We start from the raw sequence: 14,157 nt of genomic DNA, 5'->3' as shown, positions 1-14,157 counted from the left end.
GTTTTCGTAAATGATTATTGTTATTGCTATTTAAATTTTAATAAGATTATTAATATCAATAATAAATAATTTAATCATATTTAAACATAATTATTATTAAATATATTATAATTAAAATATATAATTTAATAAAATTCTTAATAATCAATATTCTTATATGAATTTACTCAAATCATAATATATGATACTATAAAATATAATTTAACATAATTATTATTAAATATATTATAATTAAAATATATAATTTAATAAAATTCTTAATAATTAATATTCTTATATGAATTTACTCAAATCATAATATATGATACTATAAAAGATAATTTAACATAATTAATATTAAATATATTTTAATTAAAATATATAATTTAATAAAATTCTTAATAATTAATATTCTTATATGAATTTACTCAAATCATAATATATGAGACTATAAAAGATAATTTAACATAATTATTATTAAATATATTTTAATTAAAATATATGATTTAATAAAATTTTTAATAATTAATATTCTTATATGAATTTACTCAAATCATAATATATGATACTATAAAAGAAAACTGATCACAAGCCATCACATTTACAAGTCTACATATTTGTATCCTCTACCTTAATCTATACTATTTATAAAATGACTAATTGAATTGATATCACAAACTAACTCTATACCAACTCAGTTGGAAAATTATTAAAATGCGTTTACTTTAAAGGATAATTAATATTATTTTAAGAGTATTTTGTTATTTCATACTTTTATATAAAATTTCAAATAAAAATCGCACACACGAGTAAATGAAAATGAAAATCTCTTACCCCCACTTCACCCATAATCATTTGTTGAAATCTAGTTGTAATAATGGCATACAACTTACATCAAGATAAATGAATGATCTATAAAAAAGACAAAAGGCTTTTCTTTTCAAGAACTGTTCCAAGTCTAACAATCAAGGAATGCAAAGAATATTTCCTGGCCTATTTACCGGTTTTCAATTATGTTACATGGACTCCATGATGAACATCCAATACAAGTATAATTAATTTTTTTTTATGCCTTTCTACGAACTTATCATACCATCATGTCAATTCATGTGTCCCACATGAATAATTCATAGAAAACCCGATCCGATCAACATTGTTATTGAGAACCATTTTCATGTGTATCAGATAGCAATAGACGATGAGACAGCTGCAGCAGGCAAGTTCTTGTCCTGAAAACTAATGGTGGAAGTGAGATACTTGTCCTTCGCATTCAAACACAATTTGGCAGTTTCAATCAGTTTCGAGCAGACAGATAATACATGTTCGTTTATCTGCATGAACACGTGAAAGACACATTGAAGGCATGATCATACCCAATGCTACGACTACATTCTGGCCCCCACAGAGAAAAACCATTGCAACTGTTATCGTTCTTTAATATTCTCCAATTAAGTTGTGGACTGAGTTTAAAAGCAGCAGATGGTTGCATTTATCAGCTATTTCCTAATAATGAGTCATATTCTCCTGATAAGTTTGATTGAACCGAACAGATTTATGAATCCTTCCACCACATTATCTCTATTGCTCAAATGGCTAACAAAATTAAATCAAAGAGAAACAAAAAGATAAATGTATACCTTGAGTTCAATAATGTTACTAAGGCCCCCACGACATTCCATAAGAAATGCTAAATGTCGTTCATACTCTACTCCATGGTCTACCTAAACATAGAGCAATAGCTGTCAACAAGTCGCATTGATAGTCAAAAGTAATCACAACCTAGAGGAACATAACAGAGAAAAAATACCATTCGGACAAAACGAGAAATAAACCGTGCTTGCTGTTGGTTATCATCATTTTTCATGTTTACAAGATCAGTATCACTATGTAAAGCCTGTGATATTTCAAAGAGTAACTGTATGGTTGTTGGATCATGTACATAACCATTCCTGCTCAATAACACAAGCATGAGATAAAACTCTAGCTGGATGTGCTTCAAAAACACAAAATACAAATACCCTTCAACAACAAACCAAAGGAAAAGAATGCAGCATAACCTACAAGAAACTTAACAGATATCCCCAATTGTTTATAAAGCATATGAATGCCAGCCTCAGTGACTAGGTTTATAGAATTTTCTGCCACTGCACTGCTTTGAATGTCACATCACAGAAATAATTGTGTTAATACCTACAAAATATTTGGCATGCATTCCGACAGTATAGAAACCTCAACCTGCTCCATGTACATATGACAAAAAATTCTAAAGGATGCATAACCTATACCTGATGCTATCTTTAACACATAATAGAGATATTGTCATAAGAATCTTGAGGTGAATCTTTGGTTTTCACTGAGATATTATGTTACGAGTAAATAGTAGATGAAAACAAGTCCAAGTGTCTCATGCAGCAGTGGCTGGGCAGAGATTATAACAGCATCAAGGCAAGCAAAGTAGCCATGACAACAATAAACAGAACCAAAAAAAAATAAAAACAAAAGGGCAAGGCCTTGGCTGCATGAACTAGGACCATAAGACAAACAAAAATTACCTTGTAGCCATATCAAGTATATGCATATTGACAATGCCCCGAGAGTTCCCATGCATCATATCTAAGATCTGAAGAAAATGATTCTACAAAACAACAAATTGCAGCCACCCACTCATTAGTGATGTGATAACTTAGTTCTGTAATTACACCAAGCTACGCTAGTACACGAAAACATGAAACGACTAAAGTGTTACTAGGTATTCTCAGCACATCTGTAGGGCAATTTCCATGTAAAATGGTAACGAAAAGCTGAAGAAGGAAGAGAGAGAGGAACTAACCAAGATTGAAGAATATTCAATCTAGAAAATAGTTTAGAAAATTACCAAAGAAAACACATGTTCCAAGTCCTTAAAATGAGAAAGAAGCTTCACCAAGATGGATTGCAAATCCATCTTCAGCTAACACTTTATCAGATGCCAACTTTGAGATCCCTTCCAGAATAGTCTTTAGATGGCCATCCTGCATAACCAATGGATTCGGAGGATTGGATCTATTACAGCAAATGAATACCAAAAATGAAACCACTCAAAACAGGGAAAGAAGCACTCTGAGCTAGAACATAAGATACAAGTCAAGTAACAAACCACTTCTATGAATTTTTATTGTGGTTCTGCTAGAACTGAAGATTTCCATCTATCATGAAAAGTGAAATTCGAATATCTGTTTGCCTTTTAATTTTCCTTCCAGAGTCAGAACATTTTTCTGTATGTAATTTGGCAACAGAGAAGTAAAGAAACAAAGATCTGTATTTTCTGAGAATTACAGAATTGAAATTTTAATAACTTGGCAACTTTTTGGCACAAAACTCTTCTAACTTTCTTCATTAATGCAACTAAGAAAGGAGAGTCCCAATAGGGACAAAGCAAAGAGCACCTCCACACTTACCATCTAATTTTGAAGAACAATATCAAGAAAAGAAACAGAGGGAGCAAATCGGCAGAAAAGAAAAGAAAATAAACAGAGGGGGCAAATCGGCAGAAAAGAAAAGAAAATAAACAGAGGGAGCAAATCGGCAGAGGCTAGAAGGAACAGAAGAGAAACAAATGGGAAGCCGATGGGAGGGTAAACTGAAGCGGTGCCTAATCTGGGCAAAAGGGACAGATTACAAATCGGTGGATTTCACCGATTAGATCAGTAATGTATTACAATGGTATTAGTAATACCATGAACCAAACATAGGAATGAGGGGGGATTAGGTAGGGCCACCGATTAGGGGTGTATTGACTATCCAACCAAACATGGTGTTAATTCTTTGAATGGGTCAATAGAATCATTTGATTAGTTCTGCTAATGACTTCAACCAAAGTCCGATTTCTTGGCACAACAATAATTTGTATTCTTAAATGATATCGGTAGAATTTGCAATCATTGTGAAAATTCTATTTTTCCTTACGATTAATATCTTACTCACAAGGAGCAGACACAGAATCTCGTAATTTACAACCAATTCATTCAATATTCCTTTTTTATAGGACAAATTTTCACATTTAAATTATGTGCTAGAGGAACTAATACATCATCCCATTCGTCTAGAAATCTTAGCTCAAGCTCTTCGTTATTGACTAAAAGATACTTCGTCTTTACATCTATTAAGATTCTCTTTACGAGCATTGTAATTTGAAGAGTTTTATTACTCTAAAGAAATCTAATTCAATTTTTAATTCATTACACCGCGAGCTTGGTTATCCGGAAATTTCTTGTTAAAACAAACGTGCATCTAGGGGTGTTAATTCGGTCAAAACTGAATGCTAAAACTGAATTAACCGACCGAATCGATCTAATTCAATTAATCGATTGGTAGTTGAATTTAGTTCGGTTGGAGGTCGGTTAATGCTTTTTTAAAATTTCGGTTATTAGTTAATTCAGTTCGAAATCAGATAATTAACCGAATTAAATAATATATGTAATAGCCTAATTTTGCCCGGGCCCAAATTACAAACAAATAAAAAGTAAATTACAAGCTCAAAATAATGGCCCAAAATATATAACCTAACCCAAAACCCAATAACCCAAGCCCAAACTACTAACCCTAAGCCCGTAACCTAAATTATTTTCAGAAAAAACTAAAAAACCCTAGGCCTTTTCGCCCCGCAGCCGCCTCGTCAGTGAATTCGTCTCCCGAGGTCTAACGCCTCATCTACCTCTTTCACCAAAATGGCAACCCCCGTCGTTGTCGTTAACCGCCACTTGCAAAACAAAAAGAACAAGAAGACAAAAACACAAACACGCAAAGAACAGTAAAAAAACAATAAAAAACAACAGTGTAATGTAGGACATTCGGCTATAAAAGCCATTACCAGAATGTAATTTTTTTACAGAGAGACAATCGAATAGATTCAAAAACTTGAATACAAAAACAGAGAAAGTTACAGTGTTTCTTTAAAAAAAAAAGGTAGTCATTTATTTTGCTTTTTAAAAAAATATATATAATAAAATAAAAAGTTGAGTTTTTTTTTTACCTAATTCTTCGCCTTCCGCCGTCGTGGGTGGGTGAGGAAGGCTTCATCAAAGAGAAGAAAACTGAAAGGTTTTCTCTCCTTTTTTTTTGGAGTTTTGGCAGTTTCGACTCCGAATCAGAGTTCTACGCGAAAAGGGGAGTTAAAGGTGGAGTTTTGGATTTTTTCGGCCACCGGAGGCGGCGGCCGCCATTGCTGATGACGGTGACCGAGGCGGACGTGTGACGGCACCCATGGTCGGAGAAGGGATGATTTCAGAGAAAAAAGAAAGAGGGAAAGCCTTTTTTTTTCTAAGGAGTATAGAAACGATTTAATTTTTTTTTACTTAAATAAGGCACCTAAACAACGTCGTTTTGTCGTGGTCCCAAATGCCCCAGAACGACGCCGTTTTGGGGCTGACCTGCCAACCCGACCCAGCCCTCCTTAGGATCTACGTGTTTTCTAAAAGGGGGTCTAATTGTTGTTTTGGCCCTTCCGCTTTTTTGCTACTTTTCAATTTCGTCCTACTGTTTTTTATTATTATTATTTTCGCCCTTTTATTTTGTTTTTTGTGCAATTTAGTCCCTCGACCACTGTGGACCCATTTAGGGGAAGACATGTGTCCCAAGGCTTGGAATAATTACCCATTTGAACCCTGCTCCTTTTCACGCATCACATTTTAGTCCTTTATTATTTATTTTATCCCGATTTATCCTTTTAATTTCATTTAAGTTACGATTAAGTCATTCATTTATTTTAATTTAGCCTTTTATGAATTGTTCTTTTTATTTATTTATTTACTTATTTATTATTCCTTTACTTTTTTTAATTAGGGTTTTTTTTATATTTCCTTTTTATCGTGCAGTTTTTTTTCTTTATTCTTATTTTTGCCTTTATTATTATTAATATTTCATTATTATCTATTCATTTATTTATTTATTATTCCTTTTTATATTTAAAGTTGGTGTTGTTTATATTTCCTTTTATTGTGAATTTAATTTTTCCTTTTTACCCTTATTACCCTTATTATTATTTTATTATTTATGTTATGATAGTAAGCATAACACACTTATCGCTATTATTGTCATTTTTCATTATCATCATAGTTGTATTATTATTACGCACTTGCATAGTATTTTTATTTTTATTTTATTTTATTGATTTACTCATTTGTTCATTTATTTACTTATTATTTTAATATCATCATTTCATTTTACCCGTTACTATGTTTCTTTTTTGTGCTAACATTTGTGCCGTATCGCGTTAAAACATATTCGTCCATTTTATTACTAGGTCTAGATAAATTAAAAACATATTATTAAAAGGTTGCATTCGTTTTACCACATGAATAGGAAATATTTAAAAAGAAAAGAAAAGAAGAAGCTATGTTCATTATTTTGGAATTAGAAGAGTAGTGTTCCTAACTTATGGAATATGGCTTCTTTCTAAAACCGAGATAGTCGAATATCTATTTTAAAATAAATAAAAAAATGAGATTTAAGTAACGATCAAATGACGTTTATTCTCGTTTTCGAGGATTTAACGCATTGTGTCCTAACTTACGGGACATGATCTTTTCTTCTCGATTAACCTGAAATAAGCTCTTTTCGTGAAAATTAATTTAGTTAAGTAATGTCTTAATACAAAAAGTCTTGTTTTAAACTCTCTTCAAATTTTCAATTCTCGACACTAATACATAAAGTAATCTACTAGGTACCAATTTTGGGCGTCACGAGGATGCTAATCATTCCTCATGCGTAACCGACTCCTGAACCCAATTCCTGGATTTTGTAGATAAAAAAATATCGTTTTAATAAGTCTAACATTTTATTAAAATGAGTTTTGAGGTGATCCAATCACACCTAAGTAAAAAGGATTGGTAGCGACTCCATTTTTGTTTTTTTAAAGAAAAGTCAATCTAAAAAAAGGTTTCGACAATAGATATTATATATAATATATATTTTATATTAGCAATATAATTTTTAAACTATCATTTTTATATTAATCGAAATAGAAAATATATTATTTTTTTTGAACTATTAAAGAAAAAATGAACTTTAGCAATATTTTTTATATGTTTTATACTTATTTTTATTAATTCAGTTAACTAAACGAAATATTTCATTTAGTTAATAAATTTAAAAAATCGATACAATGAAGAATTAAAGATATATACATTTTGAGTATCTCCATCCACTTCAAAATAATTTTAATATCATTTAATAAAATTTCCATTTTTTAGTTAAAATGATGGATTTATTTTGGGGCAATTTACCTAAAAAAGCCGTTTTTTTTCAAAATTTACCAAAATGGGCCGGTTTTTTTATTATTTACCGGAATGGTCCATTTTCCGGGAAATCGCGTCCACGTTAGCGCGATGTCGAGATGCGATGTCAGACATCGCGTCCACGCCGGCAGTCGCTACCGACGTGGACGCGATGTCCCCCGATCGTGAATAGTACCCAACGGTCAAATTTTTGACCGTTGCCCCCCCAACAGTCAAAAATAAAAAACTATAAAACCCCCCACCCCTTTTATTTTTCAGAAACAAATCCTATCTCAATTTCCTTCCAAAATCCTCTTAATTTCCTTCCAAAATTCTCTTAAACTCTCAATTTCCTTTCAAAATCCTCTCAATTTCATTCCAAAAATCTCTCAAATCCATATTAAATTTCAATTTCCCCTCAATTTCATTTTTTAATAATTTCAAATTTTTTTATATTTTTTTAAAATAATTTTAAATTTTTTTTATATTTTCATCAATGGCCGGATCATTGATTCGTCTTGATAGGAATCACATATCGGTATAGCAAATGAAAATGGTAAGTATTAAATTTAAATTTTAAATATTATTTAAGATATTTTTATTTATGTATTTTTAGAAAATTATTAATTTATTATTTGTTATAAAAGTCTGAAGATCGGGTATTGGAATGCACTATCCGGAATATACATGGTCCTCCATCACCGTTAGTAGAGAACTACCTGCGGGAAGCGGGTTTTTGGCACGTGGCGACGGTAGGCCGGGGATGCAAGTTGGAGCCGAAACTGATCAGTGCGTTGATCGAGAGGTGGAGACCCGAGATGCACACATTTCATCTTCCATGTGGTGAGTGCACTATCACTCTAGAAGATGTCCATCTGCAATCGGGATTGCCGGTGGACGGGCACCCAGTCATTGGGTCTGCCCAATCTAGCAATTGGGAGGCGGTGTGTTACGAGCTTTTGGGCGCTGTTCCAGATAAAATGGATGGAGGTAAGATGGAGATGGGCTGGTTACGTGCCACCTTCCCCGATCCGAATGCAAATTCAACCGAAATTGGAAGAATTCGATATGTTCGATCATACATTCTTCAAATCATTGGAGGTTATCTGATGCCCGACACGTCACAGAGCCGTGTACATCTAAGGTAGCTGCTAAAACTCGTTGATTTTAGAGGAGCCGGTGAATTTAGTTGGGGGTCTGCCGTCTTGGCAATATTATATCGGGAGATGTGCGGGGCGACGCGATCGAGGAGAGCAAACATTGGAGGTTGTCTGTCACTACTGCAATCATGGGCAGGGTTTCGCTTTCCATTTCTATGTGCTCGAGTGAACCACCCACATACATTCCTACTCGTAACGAGGTAAATTTTATATTACATTTTGGAATTATTATGTAGATTTTGTAAGAATAAAAGTATGCTAAAAATTTATTTAATTAGGTGGAACCATCCGGCAAGTTATCGTGGATTACCGTCTGAACTTGAAGATATACGGCTTCTATTGGAGCAACGGTCGGAAGCAGAAGTAAGTATTATTGCAAATAGATATTTCCATACATTCGCTAGTGGGACCGGTATATAGTATTTAGTATTTAGTATTTAGTATTATGTATTTAACTGATATTTCTATCATGTTCATGTAGTTTTAATGGACACCATACGAGGATCCGGCAATCTGGGCAGTAATCCCGGAAGAGTTTTTACAAAATCTGAACGCTTGGCACGTGAAAGTGGTGTTGATCAACTATGCAACCGTGGAGCCCCACCAGACAGACAGAGTCTTACGACAGTTTGGATGTAGACAACAGATTCCTGCGGGCCCTGAGGTGTTTGACGATCACCACAAAATTGACCTTCGGCTATTAGGTACGGATTGGCCTAGATACTGGTCAGAGTACACGAAAATGTGGGAAAATCGGCATGAATATCTACCTACTCGGGAAGAAATCATCGTTCCGGAGTTAGCGTGCGTTCCAGAATACATGCCATGGTTTAGGATCCATAGGAAGCCGTATTTACTTACGCCAGAGGAGAGGCAACGGCAATTACGTCTCAGAAGGGGAAGGCGCGGGCCTCTAAATCCAAGAGGAGAAGACTTCGAAGGCAGCCCCTCAACGAGGCCCAGACAGTCACCCGACGCATCATCAGCGGGCATGCAATCACCGGCCCCAACGAGAGCACCGACGCAGTCACCTGACGCAGCAATTCAACCGATGATACCGATGCAATCACCTTTCCCTATGATGCCAGGTTCGTTTCCTAGCCCTTATATGTACCCTAACCCGTACATGTATCATTTTCTGAATCCTATCGCAGGTTGGAGCCAAATGCCCGGATCAGCTCCATTTCCTGTTATGCTGAGCGGACCACCGATAACTAGGGCAGCGGCGCAGGAGAGGTCGCAAGGGGGGCCCGTCGGGGAGCTCTCTTTTTTACCAATCGCCAGCAACGCATGGCTTTCAAACACCGTCCCCGTTCATGATGCAAACACCTCCACATACACTATTATTTGAAGGTGGATCATCGTCCCAAGTTTGACAACCAGACGCCGAACCGGAAGAACAACAATCACCACCGGAGGAAGATCAACCGCCGCCAGAAGCTAGAGGAAGGAGGAATCCAGCGTGAAACCGTCAACCGCCGCCATGTGGAACTGAATCCCCTGGTCATAGACATTGATTACCATATTAAAATTTATTATTTGATGTAATGAAATAGAAGTGTACACGATCTAATACGCATAGAAATTTTCCCGTGTTATTTTGATATTATTTGATATAATAAAATAGAAGTTCTATTTGATGTAATAAAAATCGTAATTAAAAACCCTAACCTTAACCTAATTTAATTAAAAACCCTAACCTTAACCTAATTTAATTAAAAACCCTAACCCTACCCTAATTTAATTAAAACCCTAACCCTACCCTAATTTAATTAAAACCCTAACCTAACCTAATTTAATTAAAACCCTAACCCTACCCTAATTTAATTAAAACCTTAACCCTAACCTAATTTAATTAAAACCCTAACCCTACCTAATTTAATTAAAAACCCTAACCCTAACCTAATTTAATTAAAAACCCTAACCCTAACCTAATTTAATTAAAAACCCTAACCTTAACCTAATTTAATTAAAACCCTAACCTTAACCTAATTTAATTAAAAACCCTAACGCTACCCTAATTTAATTAAAAACCTAACGCTAACCTAATTTAATTAAAACCCTAACATTAACCTAATTTAATTAAAACCCTAACCCTACCCTAATTTAATTAAAAACCCTAACCCTAACCTAATTTAATTAAAAACCCTAACCCTACCCTAATTTAATTAAAACCCTAACCTTAATCTAATTTAATTAAAAACCTAACATTAACCTAATTTAATTAAAAACCATAACCTTAACCTAATTTAATTAAAACCCTAACCCTACCCTAATTTAATTAAAAACCCTAACCCTACCCTAATTTAATTAAAACCCTAACCTTAACCTAATTTAATTAAAACCCTAACCTTAACCTAATTTAATTAAAACCCTAACCCTAACCTAATTTAATTAAAACCCTAACCTTAACCTAATTTAATTAAAACCCTAACCTAATTTATTTAAAAACCATAACATAATTTATTTAAAACCGAAAATAATTTTACCTAATTTGGTAATCTTACTAACCATTAACACAATTTTTGGGCTTAATAATTTTACATAATTTGATAAATTTACTAACCATTAACAAAAGTTATTGGGCTTAATAATTTTACATAGTTTTTACATAATGTTAGATTTGGTAAAATGTTTTGGCTGGTACTAACAATTAAGAAATTAAAGTAATTTGATAATTTTACTAACAATTATCACAATTATCAATTAATAATTGAATAAAAATATAATTTTTTCTACAATTACATTCAACTATTGCGATTAGGGCATGATCGACTTGTATGGCCTGGGTTCCTACACCATCCACACAACTTCTGTTGACTGGTTCGCTCATGGATATCCATATTGTTCCGTATTCTAGTGGAGCAAGGTCGACCTTTCGGCTTGCGACGCAATTCTCTATCCGGTAACAGCTTAAAAGGAGCAAGAGATACGGGCGGCCACTTACGTTCATCTGGAACCGGTGGGAAAACGTGTCTCCATACGTTGTACATGTTCCGTTTCAAGGTTTGTGATGGCACCTGGGACGTATCTCTCTAGCACCTGACACCACTGCCATATTTCATTATATGAGGCGTCCCACCCACTATGCATCTTCTCCAACGCCTTTTGCTTAGCTATCCACGCTTTGCGGTAATTGGGCGTGTACCCCATTTTGCTACGGATATTGGCAATTATCACCGGCACTGAAGTCTTAGGATCTGATTTTATCGTGGGCAGTATCAAGCTAGCCAACATAGCTGAATCCATTTTGGGATGATCTTGTGAAACACCTACAGAGGGAGTACATTAAATAATGCAACATGGCAAAATAAAATTATTATTCAGATACATTCAATACTGTACCTGCAGCACATGTATGTGGACCTTTGTACTTTTTTATCTCCCACAACCCTGTCCTTTTCCTTAACGAGGCGACGATTTTCCATGAACATGTGCCGTCTTGCACCGCACACTTCGCCTCAAACTTATCATATTTTGATTTAACGACGTGGTAATTAACGCCGTTTTTGATGCTATGTTGTTTCAAAGCATCAATAAAACAATCCTTATTGGTAAACTGATTACCAACTTCAAGTTCACCGAAATCTACCCCCAAACTTGTACGACCGCGCAACCGGTGTGGTAGATCTGGAAACTCTAACGCATCATCTGCTGCCAGATCGACATTATGCATGTGGGCTGGAGGTGAGTATGCTCTGAATCGTGGATTTTCTTCATCATCTGAACTCCTTTCACCATCTTCACCTTCTGTTGCAATAGGCTTCGGTTCATAAAATAATCCCACCTCTGCACCATCCGGCTCGGGCTGTAACGACCCAAAATCCGTGGGCACCGAAAAAGTATATTATCGGGCTTCCGTCTTAGTAAACTGAGTCATAAATAATTATTAGAAGTAATTATGAGTTTAGTTGAGTGCTTAATTAGGTGAATTTAGTCTAATTAAGAATAATTAGGAGAAAAGGATCAAATCGAATAAAGAGTGAAAGTCTAATTATAAATTAAAAGAAAGTAAAAAGGGCTAAAGTGGCAATTAAGCCACTTACATGGAAAGAGGCGGCATATATGCGTTAAATTCAAGACTTATTTAAGTTATATATAAATATTATATGTATATAATAATAATAATTATTATTATTTATTTAAATTGCAATTTATATTAATTGTATTATTTTATTATGGAATAAATTAAAATTAAGACAAATGTGTGGTGATAAGATGGTACAAGTGTAATAATGTATAAATATACACTTGTATTATAATTATTAATTACTTAAAATTTAAGTAAAAGATATTAATTAATTAATTAATTATATTATGAGATTTTTATTTGGTAAACAAATTAAATAGTGACAATTGTATGGTGTTGATGGTGTACAAATGTGAATATATGATTGAATATTTAATAGATATTTAGAATAAATATATTATTATAGTATAAAGTAAATAAAATAAAAGGAAATAAAACAAAGCAAAAGAAAAGAAACAGAATAGAAAGAACAAAGAAACAGAGAAAGAGACGAAACAGAGGAGAAACAGGGGAGAAAGAAGAAAAAGAAAGAAAAAGGGAAAATAGGGTTTTTAAAGCTTGGAATTTAACTTGGTAAGTCAATCAAGTCCTTTTCTTTTAATTTAGATGTTTTAGAAGTTAGTTTTGTTGAAAATAAGTTGAGGTTTTGGAAGTTAATAGATTTTTTTTAGTAGGGTTTATGTTGAATAATGATGGAATTGAGGGTTTATTTGATAAAAATTTTGATTGGAATTGAATAAAGGATTGAATTGTAAACTAAACTATAAGTTTTAATTTTAGGGATTAAATTGAAATAAATTCAAAATTATGAAAATATGATAAAAATTAGATAGTTACATATAAGTTTGGCAAGAAATTGAGTAGCAAGAAGGTATGAATTGAGAAAGAAAAATATATAGATTTAGTTAGGATTAAATTGAAATTAAAGTAAAAGTTAGATAAAAATTTCAGCAAGTAAATTGTGTTGTGCTAATGATTATGAAAATTATCTTAATTTCTTTTCGTAGCTAATATCGCACCCGAGGCATCCACGAGGAAAGGAAAAGAAAAAAGTGGACGAGGAATAGACACGGGAATTACGGTTTGTATCACTATAATTCAAACTTTATTATTATTAAGTGTTTAATTTGCTAATTATGTGTGGTAAGTATTTTAAGGTAAATGTTTAATAAATAATAAATTTATAATGTAGTAATGAAATTGAAACTGATACTGAACCGAATTATGGAATACTGGATATTGTTTTGATTACTGAGTGAATTGTGAAAATATCAATATTGTTATGCATAATGCATTGAATTGTGAAATTATCAAGTAAAGAATTACCGTAATATTGTGAAACCGATTGAAATAAGGAATTATAATTGATACTGAATTGAGATGGAAATTTATACTGAAAAGTGAATTAAATACCCTATTAACTAGTCGGGCTAGTCGGATATAGTTGGCATGCCATAGGATATGGAAGTGTACGGAGTATTTGCCGGCTTACTGATCAGGCACTTATGTGCCGACTCATCGTTATCATATCGATTCGGCACTTTGTGTGTCGAATCATTATCGTTATCATTATCGACTCGACACTTTGTGTGTCGAATCTTCGTTATTATATCATTATGTGTTCAAGACTTTGTGTGTTGAATATCGTATCATTATCGATTCTTGATCTTGGTGTGTTTGGTTGGAATCCGTGTATCCGCCGAGGCCGAGTCGAGTTAATAGGGGCAAATGAAAT

At 33.5% G+C, this 14,157-nt stretch overlaps 1 protein-coding gene across 7 annotated transcripts; it reads right to left on the bottom strand.

Annotated features, from left to right (window-relative positions):
- Window positions 1-796: 796 nt before the first annotated feature.
- On the bottom strand, window positions 797-3,716 carry LOC105778188 (hypothetical protein). Of its 7 annotated transcripts, none has more exons than XM_052621829.1 (6): window positions 3,417-3,714; window positions 2,855-2,990; window positions 2,532-2,614; window positions 1,787-1,928; window positions 1,617-1,700; window positions 797-1,482 (listed from the first exon to the last, which is right to left on the bottom strand). In XM_052621829.1, the coding sequence occupies exons 2-6, from the start codon at window positions 2,921-2,923 to the stop codon at window positions 1,414-1,416; spliced, it is 447 nt and encodes a 148-aa protein (XP_052477789.1). In that variant the 5' UTR covers window positions 2,924-2,990; window positions 3,417-3,714; the 3' UTR covers window positions 797-1,413. The 7 variants fall into 7 exon arrangements, with proteins under 7 accessions (XP_052477789.1, XP_052477791.1, XP_052477788.1 ...); XM_052621831.1 differs by having other exon boundaries at window positions 797-1,503; window positions 3,417-3,712; XM_052621828.1 differs by having other exon boundaries at window positions 819-1,215; window positions 3,417-3,716.
- Between the last annotated feature and the right edge of the window lie 10,441 nt (window positions 3,717-14,157).

Source organism: Gossypium raimondii, chromosome 10 (genome assembly GCF_025698545.1).
Source record: "Gossypium raimondii isolate GPD5lz chromosome 10, ASM2569854v1, whole genome shotgun sequence".
In the NCBI taxonomy this organism is placed as follows: domain Eukaryota; kingdom Viridiplantae; phylum Streptophyta; class Magnoliopsida; order Malvales; family Malvaceae; genus Gossypium; species Gossypium raimondii.
Note: the sequence above shows the minus strand (reverse complement) of the source record. Positions and strands in the feature narration are given on the sequence as shown.